At 39.2% G+C, this 20,908-nt stretch overlaps 1 protein-coding gene across 2 annotated transcripts in view; it reads right to left on the minus strand.

Annotated features, from left to right (window-relative positions):
• Positions 1 to 20,908, minus strand: part of Sytl5 (synaptotagmin like 5) — a 248,261-nt gene that overhangs the window by 15,525 nt on the left and 211,828 nt on the right. For both annotated transcript variants that reach the window (XM_028881414.2, XM_028881409.2), the window contains exons 13-14: positions 19,742 to 19,841; positions 17,882 to 18,043 (exon numbers count right to left, since the gene is read on the minus strand). In XM_028881414.2, the coding sequence (XP_028737247.1) occupies positions 17,882 to 18,043; positions 19,742 to 19,841 (262 nt within the window). The remainder of the gene's footprint in view (positions 1 to 17,881; positions 18,044 to 19,741; positions 19,842 to 20,908) is intronic.

The raw sequence follows: 20,908 nt of genomic DNA on the forward strand, positions 1-20,908 counted from the left end.
TTGGGAAAAGTTTCAATAAAGGAATTATCTAGGTTGGCCTGTGGCCATGACTGTGGAAAGTTTTGATTGGTGTTCTAGTTTTTCTGTTGCTGTTTTAAAGACACCATAGCCGAAAGCAACCTAGGGCAGAAAGGGTTTAGTTTTCCTGACAGTTCCCAGTCCATCAAGAAGGGAAGTCAGGGCAGGAACTGAAGCAGATACCATGGAGGAAGACTGCTTGCTGGCTCACACCCATGGCCTGCTCAGCTTCTTGTTTTATACAAGCCAGGACCACCTGCCCCATGACCCAGGATGGCATCACCCACAGTGGGCTGGACCTTTCCATATCAAACACTAATTCAAAGAATGCCTCACAGACTTGTTTACATGGCAATATGATAGGAACATTTCCTCAACTGAGATTCCCTTTACTGAGATCCTAGCTTATGTCACCTTGACAACCACTACCACCAATAACAAAACCAACCAAACAAACGACCAAACAAACAAACAAGCAAAAACCTAACCAGCACAAGGAAAGACCTAATCCACCATGGCCAGCAGGATTAAATAATCAGGAAGATTCTGAATTTTATTAGACATGCGAAAGCTAGATGACGGCAAGCAATCAAGGATCCAACATGCATTATTTCTCTTTTTGCTCTTGACTATGAACCTAACATTCCTAAACTGCTTGGGTTCCTGCCTTGACTTCCCTAAAATGATGGACAGTAATCTGGAATTGTAAGCCAAATAAACCTTTTCCTTCATTCTGTTGCTTTTTGTCAGGGTATTTGCGACAGTAAATGAAATAAAATAAAGCTAGAACACAGGGTAGCTCCAGGAACAGGCCAGGAAAGAACTGCCCTACATAGAAGTACAAAGTATGAGTGTCTGTTTGCCTTCAGTCGTCAGCAACTGATGAGAGAATCTGCTCCAGCCCCAGGAAACTTTCCCTCCTATGGAATTAGGGTTCTCCATGCTCCCAGACAAAGCTTATTCCATTAGTCTGAGGGCTTTCCACCTGCAAAGACTGAGAGGTCATGGAAGGTGGGTGTGAAAACAATGGGGAGCCATATTTATTTGAAAATAAAGGTATGGCCTGCTGGGCTACAACCAAAGCTTTAGTCATATCAAGTGAGCACTTCAGTGCCAGGAAAAGAGGCAGCACAGATTAAAACTATACCCCAAAGCAGTAGGAAATTATCAAGACTCTCAGAGCAGATGTGTGTGTGAAATAATCAGATGCCACTCACTGTCTGGTGCTGTCTGAAAAGACTAATCCACTTCCATGGAAAAGCCAGACGTCCTGGTGCATTTGCAGGTGGAAGGTGGGGAAAGAAATTACAGACAAAAGTGCCAACACTGTCAAGTAAAGAGCAGCTTTTAGCTAGGTAATAATTCCACAGAAATGTACATTTACTTTCTGCTTGAAGGCAAAATAAGAGAACATTTTCCTTGGAAAACCACTTAAGCTTGCTGCTGCTTTCCAGAGGTTCTTGTTTTTCTACTAGCACCTCCTGGGAAGGCTTAGATGGCAATTCATACTGACACACACTTCTTGTCTAACTACCTAACATGGCTTTCAAAAGGATGATGAGTTATAGGTAATGAAGAGTCCCATGTCACACAATGAAATGGAAGTTAGGCTGTGAAAGTACTTTATACTATTCAAGTTTGACATCTTGAATTCATTTTCTGTCAGTACCCGCCTCCTCACTGGTTTCTTTTGTAGTATCTAACAAAAACAAAGCTCTCAGTACTAAGGACTTTCAGTAGCACAGTCAATGTGCAGTACAACAGTATATTGCTCCATCATTTTCACTGCAAAAGGAAGTCAGTATTTCTAAAATATTAAGGACTATTAATTTTGATCTTTTATTAGGAGAGAAATCAGTCCCTACAATTCACACTCCACCTCAGCTGGATAATAGACTAAAAACATCAAGTCTCTAGGGCAGTTCACAATAAATTATAAGCAGCTGAAATGACTGGCACAGGAAGGAGACTGTTTCAAATCATTTGTACTGGAATTTTTTTTTCACAGTTTGTTATTGCCTTTATTTTATTCACAAGAAAATCAAGAAATTTTGTGGAAATCAGCTGTACAACACACCCTTCATTTGCATATGAGGCCTTTTGTGATTGTTTGGTGTAAATATGAGTGCTGTGACTCATCCAAACACAACTTTCATTTGCATATGTTCTATGGTGTGTGTGTGTGTGTGTGTGTGTGTGTGTGTGTGTGTGCGCGCGCGCGCGCGCGCATGCACACATGCCATGGCATATGTGTGGAGGTAGAGGACAACTTTGTAGAATAGTATGGTGGTTTGACTGTAATTGGCTCCCATAAGCTCATAGAGAGTGGCATTATTAGGAGGTGAAGCTTTGTTGGAGTAGGTATGGCTTGTTGGAGGAAGTGTCTCAGTTCACTTCCTGTTGCCTGTGTATCAAAGATGTAGGACTCTTAGTTCCTTCTCCAGCACTATGTCTGCCTACACGCCACCATGTTTCCTGCCATTATGATAATGGACTAAATCTATGAAACTATAAGCCACCCAATTAAATGTTTTTACTTTATGAGTTGATGTAGTCATGGTGTCTCTTCACAGAAATAGAAACCCTAACTAAGACAAATAGTTTCTCTTTTTCCAACTTTTCATGGATTCTGGGGATCAAACTCAGGGTGCCAGGTACACAGGGCAGTTGCTTTTACCTGCTGAGATAACTCACCAGCCTGTGTTTTGTAAGGCTTCCTATGTCTTTAAAATTTGGGAAACATAGGACCAGCAAGATGGCTCCACAATGCATGTGACACAGCAAATACCTCATTATATTTTTTGTAGGCACAAAGTTCTTAGGTTTTAGGCAAGTTTAGTGGAACCTCATTATTTGTTAGCACTATATAATCAGGCCAACTTACAAGTGGACACCATGGCTCTTCTTTATTACCTTATTCTTAAGGTGGATGTGCATATTCTTTGATGGAAGAACCATATAGATATATGGTAAAGGTGGAGGTAGTGGATCACCATTTGGTGAAGTACCTTGCCTTATTTCCTGATTTCTTCAGTCTTTTCGTCAGTAGACATATGCTTATCAAAGAAGTATGAATCTTTCACATACAAATGATCTCCTGGAGAAGATGGACTGAACTATCAACAGTTACAACATTATTGGCAGCCATTTATCAGCTCCTTTTAATGTGCAATCTGAACAAAATCTGTGCAGAGCAGAGAGAGGAAATTTTCAAGTCTTTTAAATTTGTAGAAATCTGGTGGTGCCAGCCATAGTAGTTTTTATAGGAGACTTTCAGTTGTCTCTGATGGAGATGAGTACTTGTGGTTTACCATCTCTGCCAGATCAGGATGCATACACCATGTCTTGTGAAGGCAACACAGAAGGAAGTTGGTGACAAGGCAGCTGCTATGTCCATACAACATGAGCCAGGTACTTTAGTCTTGCAGTGCTCAGATGTTGGCTTGTACATACAGTCTGTACTAAAATCTTTAATATCACGAGCCTTGGTAAACTCTAGGTGAGCTTAGAGTAAGTCTACATAGGCATGTTAGAGGGAGAGTATATTTCTTGTGTGCTTAGAACAGGAACTGGTGTGACTGATAGTAAAAAGAAAATGTCATGGTTTGTACAAACACAAACCTTCATTTGGATAAAATAATTGCTGTGATTAGCTCAAAAAGAACAATGCATTCATTGGTGCAAATAATTACAAGAGGTGCAAATGCAGTCCTATATTTGCATAGAAGAGCTGTTATAATTGGTAGAATAGTGATTGATATAATTGACTCAAATACAACCTTTCATTTATATAATTGTTTGCAATGATTAGTGCAAAACAGACTAATAAAAAAGTGACAGTGCTATAATTGGTCTAAAGAGACTGCTATAAAAGAAAGAGTGCAATGATTGGTGAAAACACAAACCTTCATTTGTATAAGAGGATTTGAAGTGGTTAAAAAGAACTTACACTGCTATGATTGTTTGTAATAGCCAAAACCTGGAAACAACCTAGATGCCCTTCAACTGAAGAATGGATAAATAAATAGTGGCACATATACACAATGGAATACTACTCAGCAGAGAAAAACAATGACATCATGAGGTTTGCAGGCAAACGGATGGATCTAGAAAAAAATCATCCTGAGTGAGGTAACCCAGACTCAAAAAGACAAACATGGTATGTACTCACTCATAGGAGGATACTAGATGTAAAAGATGACTAGACTGCTACTCACATCACCAGGGAGGCTACCTGGAAAACAGGACCCCAAAAAAGACACAAGGATCGCCCAATGATGGAGAAATGGCTGAGATCTACATGAACAGCCTGGACATGAGTGGGAGTAATGAAGGGCGAGGGTCGAGGGAAAAAGAGCCTGTGGGAGCGGGAGATCCCAGCTGGATCAAGAACAGAGAGGGAGAACAAGGGGATAGGAGACCATGGTAAATGAAGATCACATGAGAAAAGGAAGAAACAAAGTGCTAGAGAGGCCCACAGAAATCCACAAAGATACCCCCACAAAAGACTTCTGGCAATGGTCGAGAGACAGCCGGGACTGACCTACTCTGGTGATGGGATGGCCAAACACCCTAATAGTTGTGCCAGAAACCCCATCCAAGGACTGAGGAATCTGGATGCAGAGATCCACGGCTAGGCCCTTGGTGGAGCTCCGGGAGTCTAATTAGCGAGAAAGAGGAGGTTTTATATGAGCGAGAATTGTTGAAACCAAGGTTGGATAAAGCACAGGGACAAATAGCCAAACGAATGCAAACACATGAACTATGAACCAATGACTGAGGTGCCCCCAACTGGATCAGGCCTTCTGAATGGGTGAGACAGTTGATTAGCTTGATCTGTTTGGGAGGCATCCAGGCAGTGGGACTGGGTCCTGTGCTCATTGCATGAGATAGCTGTTTGAAACCTGGGGCTTATGCAGGGACACTTGGCTCCGTCTGGTATTGGGGACTATGGGGGTCCAGCCCCTCAATAGTCCTCTCCCAAGGTCCTGGAAGAATCTACAACCAGCTGATAATTAATCTTTAATGGGAAGAAATGAATCTATGTACACGAAACGCCTTAGTCTATATACTTTATTATTCTATGACAGTTACAAGCTTATATTCTGCTCTCATATTTAGGTCATCTTTAGCCTGATTTCTCTCTACACTTGTCTGCGATCCCCTCTATGTTCTATCTTAATTCCTTCATCTAGTTCTGTCCCTTCTAGGTTCTCATCTATCTAGTTCTTTCTCCTATCAGCTCCTCTCCTGTCTCCTTCTCTCTCATGTGGCTCTTCCTCATCTTGTTCTTCCCCATCTGGCTCTTCCTCATCTTCCATCTCGTTCCTCTTGTCCTCTCTTCTAGTCCTTCAATCTAGTTCTTCCCCATCTCAGTTTGTTCCTCTCAAGTTCTTGCCCATCTAGTTCTTCCATTCTCTTCTCTCTGCCTCCTGGAAGTCTCTGTATATAAAGGGAGGGTCCGAGTTAAATTGTGTAAAGCTATTAACGTCCACCTCTCCTAGGTGGTGTCCCCTTGTGGAATTTACCGTAAGTCAGGAGACTTGCACGTGGGCTGTTACCATTGTTAGTCCACCTGGGACTAACAATGGGCGCCCACCTGGGTGGTGTTTCCTGTAGTCCTTGAAAGTGGCCAAGGGAGATAGATAATCTGATTCCAGAGAAAGCCTTTCCTGAGGCTGTTCTCCAAATACCTGGAATGTGTATGTCCAGAGAGTGATCAGTCTACACTGTTAGTCCTTCTTAGGGGAAAGTCAATTGGAAAAACTATGAAGGCACACATGATTTTCATAACAGAATACAGCTGATATATAACAAGCCAAGTAACACCAAAAACTCCTTGGGATTTGGCTTCCTCTGGAGGAATTCCCTGATTCTTCCAGGTAGTGACTTTGCCATAACCAGCTGAGTTCTTATGATATATTCCTGCTGCCCGCAGCAGTCTGGAAGGAAGGGACTGGACCTGCCTGGACTGAGTCTACCAGGTTGATCTCAGTCCTTGGGGGAGGCTTTGCCCTGGAGGAGGTGGGAATGGGGAGTAGGCTGGGGGGAAAGGGAGAAGGGCAGAAGGGGGAAGAACAAGGGAATCCATGGCTGATATGTAAAACTGAACTGTATTGTAAAATAAAAAAATAAAAGAAAGTGCAATGTTTGGTGAAAAAACAAATCTTCATTTGCATAAGAGAATTTGAAGTGGTTAAAAAGAACTTACACTGCTGTGATTGGTCTAAACACAACCATTCATTGCATATGAGGCCTTTTGTGATTGGTGTAAATGTAAGTGCTATGATTGGCCCAAACACAACCCTTCATTTGCATATGAGGCCTTTGTGATAGGTTGGTGTAAATGTGAGTGCTGCTATTGGTCCAAAAACAAACCTTCATATGCATATGAGAACGTTTGTGATTAGTTGGTATAAATGTGAGTACTGTGATTGGTCCAAACACAACTTCCTTTGCATATGACACCCCTTGTAATTGGTTGGCATAAATGTAAGTGCTATGACTGGTCCAAACACAAGTCCTCCTTTACATATTAATGTAAGTTCTGTCCATGATAAAATAGGAAATGCAGTGATTGGTCCAAACACACATTTCATTTATATATGAGGCCTTTTTGGATTGGTTAGTGCAAATGTGAGTGTGGTGATTGGTCCAAACACAACTTTCATTTGCATATGAGGCCTTCTGTGATTGGTTGATATAAATGTAAGTGCTGTGATTGGTCCAAACACAGGCATTAATTTGCATGAGATGCCAAATGTGATTGGATGGTGCAAATGTGAGTGCTGTGATTAGTAGAAACACAGCCTTAATTTGAATACAAGGCATTTTGTGATTGGTTGGTGTATGTGAGTGCAGTGATTGGTCCAAACAGAACCTTCATTTGCATATGAGGCCTTTTGTGATTGGTTGGCATGAATATGAGTGCTGTGATGGGTCCTAACAGAAGACTTAATTTGTATAAGAAGCATTTTGTGATTGGTTGTCATAAATGTGAGCGCTGTGATTGGTCCAAACACACACCAATTTGCATATGAGGCTATTGTGATAGGTTGGTGCAAATGTGAGTGCTGTGATTGGTCCAAACAGAGCCTTGATTTGCATATGAGGCCTCTTGTGATTGGTTGGCGTAAATATGGTTGCTGTGATTGGTCCAAACACAAGCCTGCATTTGCAAAAGCAGCCTTTTGTGATTGGGTGGCAAAAATGTGAGTTCTGTGATTGGTCCAAACACAACTTAGTTTGGATATGACACGTCTTGTGAATGGTTGGTATAAATGGAAGTGCTATGATTGGTCTGAATATAAGACTTAATTTGCACAAGAAGACTTTTGTGATTGGTCCAAATACAATTTGCATATGAACCCTGATGGAATTGGTTGGTGCAAATATGAGTGCTGTGATTGGTCCGAATACAAGACTAATTTGCATAAGAAGCCTTTTGTGAATGGTGGGTATAAATGTGAATACTGTGATTGGTCCAAATACAACCTTAATTTGCATAAAACCCTTATGTGATTAGTTGGTTCAAATGAGAGTGCTGGTTGTGGTTCAAACACAGCCTGAATTTCCATATGAGGCCTCTTGGGATTGGTTGGTGTAAATGTGAGTGCTGTGATTGGTCCAAATCCACCATGTATTTGCATATGAGGCCTTTTCTGATTGTTTGGTGTAATGTAAGCTCTGTGATTGGTCCAAACACAAGCCTTAATTTGCATAAGTAGCCTTTTGTGATTGTTTGGTACAAATATGAGTGCTGTGATTGGTCCAAATACAACATTAATTTGTATATGAGGCTTTTTTTGATTAGTCGATGTAATTTGTAAGTGCTGTTATTGGTCCAAACACACCCTTCATTTGCATATGAGGCCTTTTCTGATTGGTTGGTGCAAATATGAGTGATGTGATTGGTCGAAATACAATCTTAATTTGCATACAAAGCCTTATGTGATTGGTTGGTGTAATGTGAGTGTGGTGATTGGTCCAAACACAACTTTCATTTGCATATGAGGCCTCTTGGGATTGGTTGCTGTAAATGTGAGTGCTGTGATTGGTCCAAATCCACCCTGTATTTGCATATGAGGCCTTTTCTAATTGGTTGACATAATGTCAGTGTTGTGATTGGTGCAAACACACCCTCATTAGCATAGGACACTACTTGGGATTGATTAGTATTAATGTGAGTGCTGTGATTGGTCCAAACACAAGCCTTAATTTGCATAAGTAGACTTTTGCGATTGATTGCTACAAATATGAGTACTGTGATTGGTCCAAATACAGCATTAAGTTGTATATGAGGCTTTTTCTGATTGGTCAATGTAATTTGTGAGTGCTGTTATTGGTCCAAACACAGCCTTCATTTGCATATGCAGCCTTTTCTGATTGTTTGGTGCAAATATGAGTGCTGTGATTGATCCAAATACAGACTTAATTTGCATATGAGGCCTTTTGTGATTGGTTGGTATAAAAGTAAGTGCTGCGATTGTTCCAAATACAAGCCTTAATTTGCATATGAACCCTTTTGTGATTGGTTGGTTCAAATGTGAGTGCTGGTATTGGTCCAAACATAGCCTGTATTTGCATATGAGGCCTCTTGGGATTGGTTGGTATAAATGTGAGGGCTGTGATTGGTCCAAGCACACCTTGATTAGCATATGACACATCTTGTGATTGGTTGGTAGAAATGTAAGTGCTGTGATTGGTCGAAACACAATCCGTAATTTGCATAAGGAGTGTTTTGTGATTGATTGGTACAAATGTGAGTGCTGTGATTGGTCCAAACACACATTCATTAGCATATGAGGTCTCTTGGGATTGGTGCAAATGCGAGTGCTGTGATTGGTCCAAGCACACCTTTATTAGCATATGACATATCTTGTGATTGGTTGCTAGAAATGTAAGTGCTGTGATTGGTCCAAACAGAGCCTTGATTTGCATATGAGGCCTCATGTGATTGGTTGGCGTAAATATGGTTGCTGTGATTGGTCCAAACACAAGCCTGCATTTGCATAAGAAGCCTTTTGTGATTGGGTGGCAAAAATGTGAGTTCTGTGATTGGTTGAAACACAACTTAGTTTGGATATGACACGTCTTGTGATTGGATGGTATAAATGGAAGTGCTATGGTTGGTCCGAATAAAAGAGTTAATTTGCATAAGAAGCCTATTGTGATTAGTCCAAACACACATTCATTAGCATATGAGGCCTCTTGTGATTGGTTGGTACAAATGTGAGTGCTGTGATTGGTCCAAACACACATTCATTAGCATATGAGGTCTCCTGTGATTGGTTGGTGCAAATGTGAGTGCTGTGATTGGTCCAAACACACATTCATTAGCATATGAGGCCTCTTGTGATTGGTTGGAGCAAATGCGAGTGCTGTGATTGGTCAAAACACGTGCATAATTTGCATAAAAGGCCTTTTCTGATTGATTGGTATAAGTGTGAGTGCTGTGATTGGTCCAAACAGAGCCTTGATTTGCATATGAGGCCTCATGTGATTGGTTGGCATAAATATGGTTACTGTGATTGGTCCAAACACAAGCCTGCATTTGCATAAGAAGCCTTTTGTGAATCGGTGGCAAAAATGTGAGTTCTGTGATTGGTTGAAAAACAACTTAGTTTGGATATCACACGTCTTGTGATTGGATGGTATAAATGGAAGTGCTATGGTTGGTCCGAATAAAAGACTTAATTTGCATAAGAAGCCATTTGTGATTGGTCCAAACACACATTCATTAGCATATGAGGCCTCTTGTGATTGGTTGGAGCAAATGTGAGTGCTGTGATTGGTCAAAACACGTGCATAATTTGCATAAAAGGCCTTTTCTGATTGGTTGATATAAGTGTGAGTGCTGTGATTGGTCCAAACAGAGCCTTGATTTGCATATGAGGCCTCATGTGATTGGTTGGCGTAAATATGGTTACTGTGATTGGTCCAAACACAAGCCTGCATTTGCATAAGAAGCCTTTTGTGAATCGGTGGCAAAAATGTGAGTTCTGTGATTGGTTGAAACACAACTTAGTCTGGATATGACACGTCTTGTGATTGGATGGTATAAATGGAAGTGCTATGGTTGGTCCGAATAAAAGACTTAATTTGCATAAGAAGCCATTTGTGATTGGTCCAAACACACATTTATCATCATATGAGGCCTCTTGGGATTGGTTGGTGCAAATGTGAGTGCTGTGATTGGTCCAAACACATGCATTAATTTGCATAAAAGGCCTTTTCTGATTGGCTGGTATAAGTGTGAGTGCTGTGATTTGTCCAAACAGAGCCTTGATTTGCATATGGTTGCTGTGATTGGTCCAAACACAAGCCTGCATTTGCATAAGAAGCCTTTTGTGATTGGGTGGCAAAAATGTGAGTTCTGTGATTGGTTGAAACACAACTTAGTTTGGATATTACATGTCTTGTGATTGGATGGTGTAAATGGAAGTGCTATGGTTGGTCCAAATAAAAGACTTAATTTGCATAAGAAGCCTTTTGTGATTGGTCCAAATACAACCTAATTTGCATACAAACCCTTATGTGATTGGTTGGTTCAAATGTGTGTGCTGGTATTGGTCCAAACATAGACTGAATTTGTATATGAGGCCTCTTGGGATTGGTTGCTGTAAGTGTGAGTGCTGTTATTGGTCCAAATCTACCATGTATTTGCATATGAAGCCTTTTCTGATTGGTTGGTATAATGTGAGCGCTGTGATTGGTCCAAACACAAGCCTTAATTTGCATATGTAGCCTTTTGTGATTGATTGGTAATGTAAGTGCTGTGACTGGTCAAAACACACTTTCATTAGCATAGGAATGCATCTTCTGATTGATTGGCATAAATGTAAGTATGTGCTTGGTCCACACACGCCTTCATTAACATATGACACCTCTTGTGATTGGTTGGTATAAATATAAATGCTGTGATTGGTCCAAACACAGCCTTCATTTGCATATTAGGCCTCTTGGGGATCAGTTGGTGTAAATTTGAGTGCTGTGATTGATCTAAATACACCCTGCATTTGCATATGAGGCCTTTTCTGATTGGCTGGTGCAAATATGAGTACCATGATTGGTCCAAATAGGCCTTATTTATTATATGAGGCCTTTTCTGATTGGTTGGGGTAATTGTGACTGCTCTGAGTGGTCCAAACACACCTTCTTTTCCATATGACACCTCGTGTAATTGGTTGGTATAAATGTAAGTGTTGTGATTGGTACAAATACAAGCCTTAATTTGCATAAGGAGCCTTTTGTGATTGATTGGTACAAATATGAGTGCTGTGACTGGTCCAAATACTACCTTAATTTGTATATAAGGCTGTTTGTGATTAATTGGTGTAAATATGAGTACTGTTATTGTTCCAAATACAAGCCTTAATTTGCAAACGACCTCTTTTGTGATTGGTTGGTTCAAATGTGAGTGCTGGTATGGGTCCAAGCACAGTCTTCATTTGCACATGAGGTTTCTTGGGATTGTTTGGTGCAAATATGAGTACCATGATTGGTCAAAATACACCTTAATTTGCATATGAGTCCTTTTCTGATTGGTTGGGGTAAAAGTGAGTACTCTTATTGATCCAAACACTCCTTCATTAGCATATGACTCCTCTTGTGATTGGTTGGTATAAATGTAAGTGCTGTGATTGGTCCGAATCCACACTGTATTTGCATATGAGGCCTTTTTTTGATTGGTTGGTGTAAATGGGAGCATTGTGATTGGTCCAAGCACACCTTCATTAGCATATGACACATCTTGTGATTGGTTGGTAGAAATGTAAGTGCTGTGATTGGTCCAAACACAAGCCTTAATTTGCATAAGGAGCTTTTGTGATTGATTGCTACAAATGTGAGTGTTGTGATTGGTCCAAACACACATTCATTAGCATATGAGGCCTCTTGTGATTGGTTGGTGCAAATGTGAGTGCTGTCACTGGTCCAAACAAAAGCCTTAATTGCATAAAAGGCTTTTTCGGATTGGTTGGTGTAAGTGTGAGTGTTGTGATTGGTCCAAACAGAGTCTTGATTTGCATCTGAGGCCTCTTGTGATTGGTTGGTGTAAATGGGATCATTGTGATTGGTCCAAGCACACCTTCATTAGCATATGACACATCTTGTGATTGGTTGGTAGAAATGTAAGTGCTGTGATTGGTCCAAACACAAGCCTTAATTTGCATAAGGAGCTTTTGTGATTGATTGCTACAAATGTGAGTGTTGTGATTGGTCCAAACACACATTCATTAGCATATGGGGCCTCTTGTGATTGGTTGGTGCAAATGTGAGTGCTGTCATTGGTCCAAACAAAAGTCTTAATTTGCATAAAAGGCTTTTTCGGATTGGTTGGTGTAAGTGTGAGTGTTGTGATTGGTCCAAACAGAGCCTTGATTTGCATCTGAGGCCTCTTGTGATTGGTTGGTGTAAATGGGAGTGCTATGATTGGTACAAAGGCTTAATTTGCATATGAGGCCTTTTGTGATTTGTTGGCATAAATATAAGGGTTGTGATTGGTCAAAATGAAAGCCTTAATTTGTGTAAGAAGCCTTTTATGATTGGTTGGTTCAAATGTAAGTGCTGTTATTGGTCCAAACACAGATTCATTTGCATATGAGGCTTCTTGGGATTGGTTGGTACAAATATGAGTACCATGATTGGTCAAAATACACCTCAGTTTGCATATGAGACCTTTTCTGATTGGTTGGGGTAAATGTGACTGCTCTTATTGGTCCAAACACACCTTCAATTAGCATATGACTCCTCTTGTGATTGGTTGGTATAAATGTAAGTTCTGTGATTGGTCCAAGCACAAATCTTAATTTGCATAAGAAGCATTTTTTGGTTGGTTGGTGCAAATGTAATTGCTGTTATTGGTCCAAACACACCCTTCATTTGCATATGAGGCCTTTTCTGATTGGTTGGTGCAAATATGAGTGATGTGATTGGTCGAAATACAACCTTAATTTGCATACAAAGCCTTATGTGATTGGTTGGTGTAAATGTGAGTGTGGTGATTGGTCCAAACACAACTTTCATTTGCATATGAGGCCTCTTGGGATTGGTTGCTGTAAATGTGAGTGCTGTGATTGGTCCAAATCCACCCTGTATTTGCATATGAGGCCTTTTCTAATTGGTTGACATAATGTCAGTGTTGTGATTGGTGCAAACACACCCTCATTAGCATAGGACACTACTTGGGATTGATTGGTGTTAATGTGAGTGCTGTGATTGGTCCAAACACAAGCCTTAATTTGCATAAGTAGTCCTTTGCGATTGATTGCTACAAATATGAGACTTCATTTGCATATGAGGCTTCTTGTGATAGGTTGGTGCAAATATGAGTACCATGATTGGTCAAAATACACCTTAATTTGCATATGAGTCCTTTTCTGATTGGTTGGGGTAAAAGTGAGCACTCTTATTGGTCCAAACACTCCTTCATTAGCATATGACTCCTCTTGTGATTGGTTGGTATAAATGTAAGTGCTGTGATTGGTCCAAGCACAAGCCTTAATTTGCATAAGAGTCCTTTTGTGATTGGTTGGTACAAATATGAGTGCTGTGATTGGTCCAATTACACCCTCATTTGTATGAAGCCTTTTTTATGATTGGTTGTTATAAATGTAAGTGCTGTGGTTGGTCCAAATTCAAGTCCTCATTTACATAGATATTTTATTTCTGTCCATGATAAAGTGGAAAAATCTGTGCTTGGTCCAAACATACCCTTCATTTCTATATGAGACCTTTTGTGATTATGTCACTGTCATTGGTTCAAACACATTGCATATGAGGCCCTTAGTTATTGGTTGGTGTAATGTGAGTGCTGTGATTGGTACAAACACAAGCCCTAATTTTCATAAGATGCCTTTTTTGATTTGTTGGTATAAATGCGAGTGCTGTGGTTGGTGCAAACATACCTTTCATTTGCATATGAGGCCTTTTGTGATTGGTTGGAGCAAATATCAGTGCTGTGATTGATCCAAACACGTCATCATTTGCATATGACATCTTTTGCGATTGGTTGGTGCAAATGTGAGTGCTGTGATTGGTTCAAACACAGACTTCATTTGCATATGATTTTTTTATTGTTGCTGAATGTGTTTGGTCAAAACACATCCTTCCTTTACATATGACACCTCTTGTGATTGGTTGTTATAAATGTAAGTGCTATGATTGGTCCAAACACAAGTCATCATTTACATAATAATGTTATTTCTATCCATGATGGAACGGAACATGCTGTGTTTGGTCCAAACACATCTACATTTGCATATGACACCTCTTGTTATTGGTTGGTGTAAATATGAGTACTGTGATTGGTCCAAACACACCCTGTATTTGCATATAAGGTCTTTTCTGTGATTGGTTGGTGCAAATGTGTGTGCTGTGATTGGTCCAAACACATCATTCATTTGCATATGATGCTTGTGATTGGTTGGTCTAAGTGCTGTGGTTGGTTCAAATATCAGCCCTCATTTACATAATAATGTTATTTCTGTCCATGGTAAAATGGAAAATGCTGTGATTGATCCAAACACACCCCTCATTTGCATATGAGGCATTTTGTACTGTTTATAATTTATTCTGTTTTCAACACACCTTCATTTGCATATGAGGCCTTTTGTGATTGGTTGGCATAAATGTGAGTTCTGTCATTGGTCCAAACACATCTGTCATTTGCATATGAGGCTTTTTGTGATTGGTTGGTATAAATGTGAGTGCTGTGTTTGGTCCAAGCAGAAGCCTTAATTTGCATATGAGACCTTTTGTGATAGGTGTGAATGTGAGTGCTGTGATTGATCCAAACATAACCCTTTTTTGTGCATTAGCCCTTTTGTGTTTGGTATAAATATAAGTGCTGTGATTGATCCAAACATACCCCCTCATTTACATAATATGGTCACTTCTGTCCATGATATTATGGAAAATGCTGTGATTGGTTCAATACAACTCTTCATTTGCATAATATGATCACTTCTGTCAGTGATAAAAATGGAAAATGTTGTGATTGGCCCAAACACAACCCTGATTTTGCAAAGTAGTTTTTTTTTGTGACATGTATAAAATTGATGGCTATAATTGGTTCAAAAATAAGGCTTCATTTGCATGAGAGGTTTGTAACTGGTAAAAAAAAAACTTACCACTTTATAATTGATCCAAGCACAATGCTTTATTTGCATAGATGGTTATTGTGACATGTATAAAAGTTCATGCTGTGATTGATCCAAATACAAACCTTAATTTGCATAAAATGCTTACTTCTATTGGTGATAAAATCGAGAATGTGGTGATTGGTCCAAACACAGCCCTACATTTGTAAAGAAGGGCTTATGTGATTTGTTTAAAAGTGATGACAGCAGCAACAACAATGAAAGTGTGTAATAGATGCATCCTGAGCAGTGAAAACAACAATAAAAGTAGTTGAATAGTTTGAAAGTACAAATGCAAGACCATGAGGAATGAAAGAAGCAGAAAATGTGGAGAGCTGCAGTTTAAAAAGGATAGGAGGTCTTAAAGAACCAGAGAAAGGAAAATGCTGGTACTATTCACTAGAAGGGTTCCATAGAATTGTCTTCAGGACCTAAGCTTCTCAGATATCAATTAGTATACAATATAACACAATTGTGAACAGTAAGAAATTAGTTTGGTTTTTTTTGTTTTGTTTTGTTTTGTTTTCGAGACAGGTTTTCTCTGTGTAGTTTTAGTGCCTGTTCTGGATCTCGCTCTTTAGACCAGGCTAGCCTGGAACTCACAGAAATCTGCCTGGCTCTGCCTCCTGAGTGCTGGGATTAAAGGTGTGTGCCACTGCCACATCCTGCTGCTGTTTGCTTCTATTAAACACCAGCTGACACAACAGCTATCCAAAACAGTGCTTTAATATCTTATTCCTATTTATATCTATCCAGGCAGAGCAAAAAGACCTTAGCCAGACAACTGATAACAATACTATACAAAACCAATGCAAGTTACAGAAAACTGCTAAGTCTGCTAAGACTTTTATGGTAAGGCTTTTTATTCACTTACAATGTCTAATCCTGAATGACCAAATATTTTTTATATATGATATCAGGAAAAGTTAATGATATCATGAATTTTCTTGCTGGTAAAACTATAATTCCTTCTCTCTCACATTCATGTCAGCCATATGCTTACTATTATGTTTAAGAATTTGAAAACTTTATTTCATACTGGCCAAATATATCTCCTAAAATTTTTATGAGTTATTTACACTAACATTAAGGCCAGTAGTTTGAAAACTCCACCAGTAAGTTGAATTTAACTTTTTTTGTTGTTGTTGTTTTTGTTTTTCGAGACAGGGTTTCTCTGTGTAGCTTTGCGCCTTTCCTGGAACTCACTTGGTAGACCAGGCTGGCCTTGAACTCACAGAGATTCACCTGCCTCTGCCTCCTGAGTGCTGGGATTAAAGGCGTGCGCCACCACCGCCCAGCTCTGAATTTAATTTCTAAGTCTCAGCTTCTTCATCTGTAGTATGGGGAGAATATTACTTACCTCATGGGGTTGTGACTATTAAGCACCAGCACTGCTGCCACTAATAGGGCTATGGCAATCATCACTTGGTTTTTCTCTCTAGTATTGTTTACTTCTCCATTAGTTCTATCTATTGGGTCTGATTTCTTTTGTGGCAATCCTATCATTATGCCCAGACTATGTTTTAAATGTTTTTATTCCAACCAATGCATCTTACCCCATTGGTGAGTTATTAGCTCATGATGCGAAGGATAGTATAATTAGAGTTAAGAGAACCAGGCAGGCCAAAGGCATTACTTTGACTATTGGAAAAGGAAAACCATTCTCCTTTTCTGAATAGTATAGTGCAGAGTATGGAATAATCATGCACTTAGAGATAATCATGTACAGGTTTAACATGCATGGAGCTAGGAAAGGAGGTCAACAATGTGTGAACCCTGAAATTGAAGCCAAAGAAGGGTAGAAAGCTGAGACTCTAAGGTCTAAGTAAGAAGCTTTTATAGACAGCCTACAATGTGCTTAACACAGTGCTGACAGCCTTACAGAAAATGCTTATTCAAACATAATACCAGTCCTCTAAGAGGGACAAGCACTTCAGATCCCCCTGGTCTCAGAGTTGCAACAACAGCTACTATAGTGATGGTTATGTTACAAATTAGAATACCAAGGGTTAGAAAGGAACTTGGCCAAGGTCACATAGACATTTTGAGGCCATGGGGGAACCAATGATAATTCAGTTCATTATCTTTGCCAAATGGTCTTTTGCCACTACATATAAAGAATAATGTCTGGCAGCATAAATGTAACCTTTTCATTCTCCTTCTTACTTAAAAACTGATGGTAAATGTCAAGAAAATTTAGTTGGCTATAATGAATCCAAGGCATTGCTGTTCTAGGGTTGAACATGCTAGAACCCCTAAAATAAAAATATTTTGACTCATGGTCACATTCTTGTGTGAGCCAAAGGGACCATTCCTGCTTATGCTGTGAATTGTAGAGAATGGGAAAGAGAAAAAATGTTTTGAGATTGGTCATGCTCTATGGATTTGTTTTTGATGGCATAAAAACAAAGACTTTCTTGTTATAATAGGATCATATAGTGTGTGTGTTTTTTTTTTTAAGTAATCCATGGAGATCTTCAAATGATAAATGAGTTTCAGTAATAAAAGTTACTCATGTATGATTGCATGGTTTGTTATATTATACATGTATCTATGAAGAGCTTTTAAAATAATGGATTTATAATATCTATTAAAGAGTATAATAATCTTTGCAGATTATTACTTGAAATTTAGAAGCCTTCAGCATCTTCAGGCCCAAACATAGTTTTGCTCAGGTATGTATAATTGTGTAGCTGGTAGACTAATCTTGAAGTATTTCCTACCTTGGGCTGAAGCACAAACCACTCATCACATGGATTTTCAAAGTTCCATGAATCGAAAGCAATCTCCACCTCTCCAAGGAAACTGTTGCGTCCAAAGCGATCATAGTGCCAGACTGAGAGCTGCAGAGTCCTTGTTTCCAGCTGGGTGTGGCTGATGGTATACTACAAATGAGATGTAAAGAATCATACTTCTCAGGGAGGGTTCTATCTAAATGTAGAGCAGGCTGAATTTACTTCACCAATCATAGGCATCAGCAATATGAAAAAAAAAACACTTTTATTTCTGCTACAATTGAAGATATACATTAAAACACATTTTAGGTTATAGCTAGTTAAGAAATACATAAATAAACAAATTATTATAGGGGGTCATTAAATTTCAGGGACAATGTTAAAAGTATTATGTGATGAAGAAGCCTCTTTCCAATTTTAACTGGTTTTTTCTTTTTTTTTTTTTTGTCATTTACCTGTTTGTTTTTAGTTTGTAGCTCTAGGTTTAATATAACAATACTCCAATTTATTTATTCATAATAAAAATCCTCAAATCCAGAAAAGTATTGACATGAGAAATTTGTAGCCTAAACTTCATAAAGCCCAGTAGAAGTTAAAAGCTATACATAAATTGAGCAGAAAATAAATACTATGGGGCTTGCCTTTTCTTTTCCAGCAGAATGTTAACCACGGCCACCTGACCACAGCTCCTCTACTCTTCCATTCTTCTGTTTATCCATCTGGGTCACACTTCAGACTGACTGATTTCTGAGCTTGGCTTTGTCTGTATCCCTGTCCCAGCTGTTACTATCACGGTTAACTTTGGCTCTCTATTCCCTTAATTTATCTGTCACTGTGTTTATCTGTTCTGCTTGGGCTCATCTTTGCTATCCTATTATGACCACTGGATTCACACTCAGCCTGTATTTGTTCATTTTCCATTTGACCTGCCTTAATATTGGCCCCTGTTTCCACACACGCCTCTAATAATGCGTGTAGACTCATGGCTTTCTTTCGTTACTACCACCCAATGTGATAGACTCTGAATGCATTACTCTGGGTACAAGTCCAAGCATTTTCCTATGATTATTAATATATTTTATCCTTCCTTTGTCTTTCTTACCAGGCCACATGGATCCAGAGTGAGAGAAGGGATTGTTTATGGCTACTCATTAGAAATAGAAATTTCTTTAGACTTTGAACCTAAGGTCTGGTTCATGTTTTATCCAGGCATTTTCTGAGACTTCTCAAACCTGACCTTGCATTGCTAGTGTTCATTAACGACACACCTATACTTAGTCAAACTCAGAGATCCTAATAAGAAACAGCACATAGCCCTTGTTAGCAAAGCAATAAACATGTACAAAATGATTTACTGAGTTAATGACAAAGTCCATTTAAGACAATGTCCAAGAAAGCAGATTTCTCAAAGGTGCAACTTATTTTTGTGACAAGATAGACCAGCCTAGATGTAATTTGTAATTTCCCTGGCTCATGTTGACTTAAGGTACAATCCCAGCAACAGTGGAGAGTGACCAGAGCAAGGATAGTTTGCTTTTTTTCTTTTCTAGAAATTTCCAGGGAAGCTAATAGCATTCACATTCCAGCTTCCCAAAACACATATAAACTTTGAAATGAAAAAATGTTCCATTTAGTTATTTCTTCCTTTCTGTTTAGTATTTTTGTACTTTTGATACAGGGACTAGTCTTATTCTGTAGGCTAGACTCGCTTAAATGTCATCATGCTATCTCAGGCTAGCCTTGAACTCTTAACATTATCCCTGATACAACCTTCTAGCCTGTTGTTAATTCTAAATCAAAGAGGTTCTAGTTAATATGATGCGAGTCCCTGTGATAGTATTCATTTACCTTTAGTGTTTCGTTGAATTCTGGATTGGTACCTGTCCTGATTTTGGTCTTGCGCTTATTGTTTCGGGACTTGTCTGGAAGAAGGTATGACTTGACATAACTGTGAATAACAAGGGATAACAATCATTATTTGCAAACATCTACTTTGCTAAAATAGTCTAGGACTTCAGTGAGTAAAGGGACTGGAGTAAGTGGATAAGAGATGGGAATGAAGAGACATCAGTCTGTGTAAGGGTATCATAAATATAATGATGGGCTTTCTATAAGAAAGAAGCAGTGTTGTATATTGGTAGAGAACAGGCTCTGACATCAAGAAAAGCTGTTTGGGACCACCCATGTATCACTGTTTTTGATAGCCTTGGGCTTTGAATTTTTCTATGTCTGTTTCCTCAAGTGTAGAAAGTGGGATAGCAACAATAGCTAACTCATGAAACATACATGAGGAACTGCCATTTTGTACTACTACACAAATGGAATCTGCTAACTCAATGATCTCATAACACATTATGGGATATGTGTCTCTCCATTACTTGTCCTATCTTCTGATGTCAGGGCATGGGACCAACTGCAATGAGTGAATGAAAGAAAACAGTGAAAAGTCAGAAATGGAAAATGACAATCTAACAGAAATTCAACCCAATCCCTTGACTATCTTAGAAGTCTCTTGGGACAGGGACATCAGAGAAGACAGAGGTGTGCACAAAATTGAAATATGTTATACCAGAGTTCTGAACCACATCTATTGGGGTTTTAGATGGTTCCTTTCCATGCTGGCCAAAATAACTGTATTTGTCATTTACCCATTTGAAATCAAGAGACTATGAAATGAGTAAAAAGTCACACCTCTCTCTCCCTGAGAAGCTATTTATGATTTATAGCTGCTGGGAGAGAGAAAATGGCTTTCTTCAGTGGAGTGACACTGGGTATAGTTATACTTCAAGGCAGGCCTCATGCTCAGGAGTAGTTGACCAACACAAATTGAACTTCATGGTTTTGTTTTGTTTTGATGTGTGTGAGTGTGCGCACACACACTTTTGTTTTGTTCTAAGAGAGAGAAAGAACATAAAGTTGGTAGGGGGAATCTGGGAGGGTTAGGAGGGGAAAGAATATGATCACAATATATTGTATGAAATATATTTTAAACAATCATCACAATACACTTAGAAA

Source organism: Peromyscus leucopus, chromosome X (genome assembly GCF_004664715.2).
Source record: "Peromyscus leucopus breed LL Stock chromosome X, UCI_PerLeu_2.1, whole genome shotgun sequence".
Classification (NCBI taxonomy): Eukaryota; Metazoa; Chordata; class Mammalia; order Rodentia; family Cricetidae; genus Peromyscus; species Peromyscus leucopus.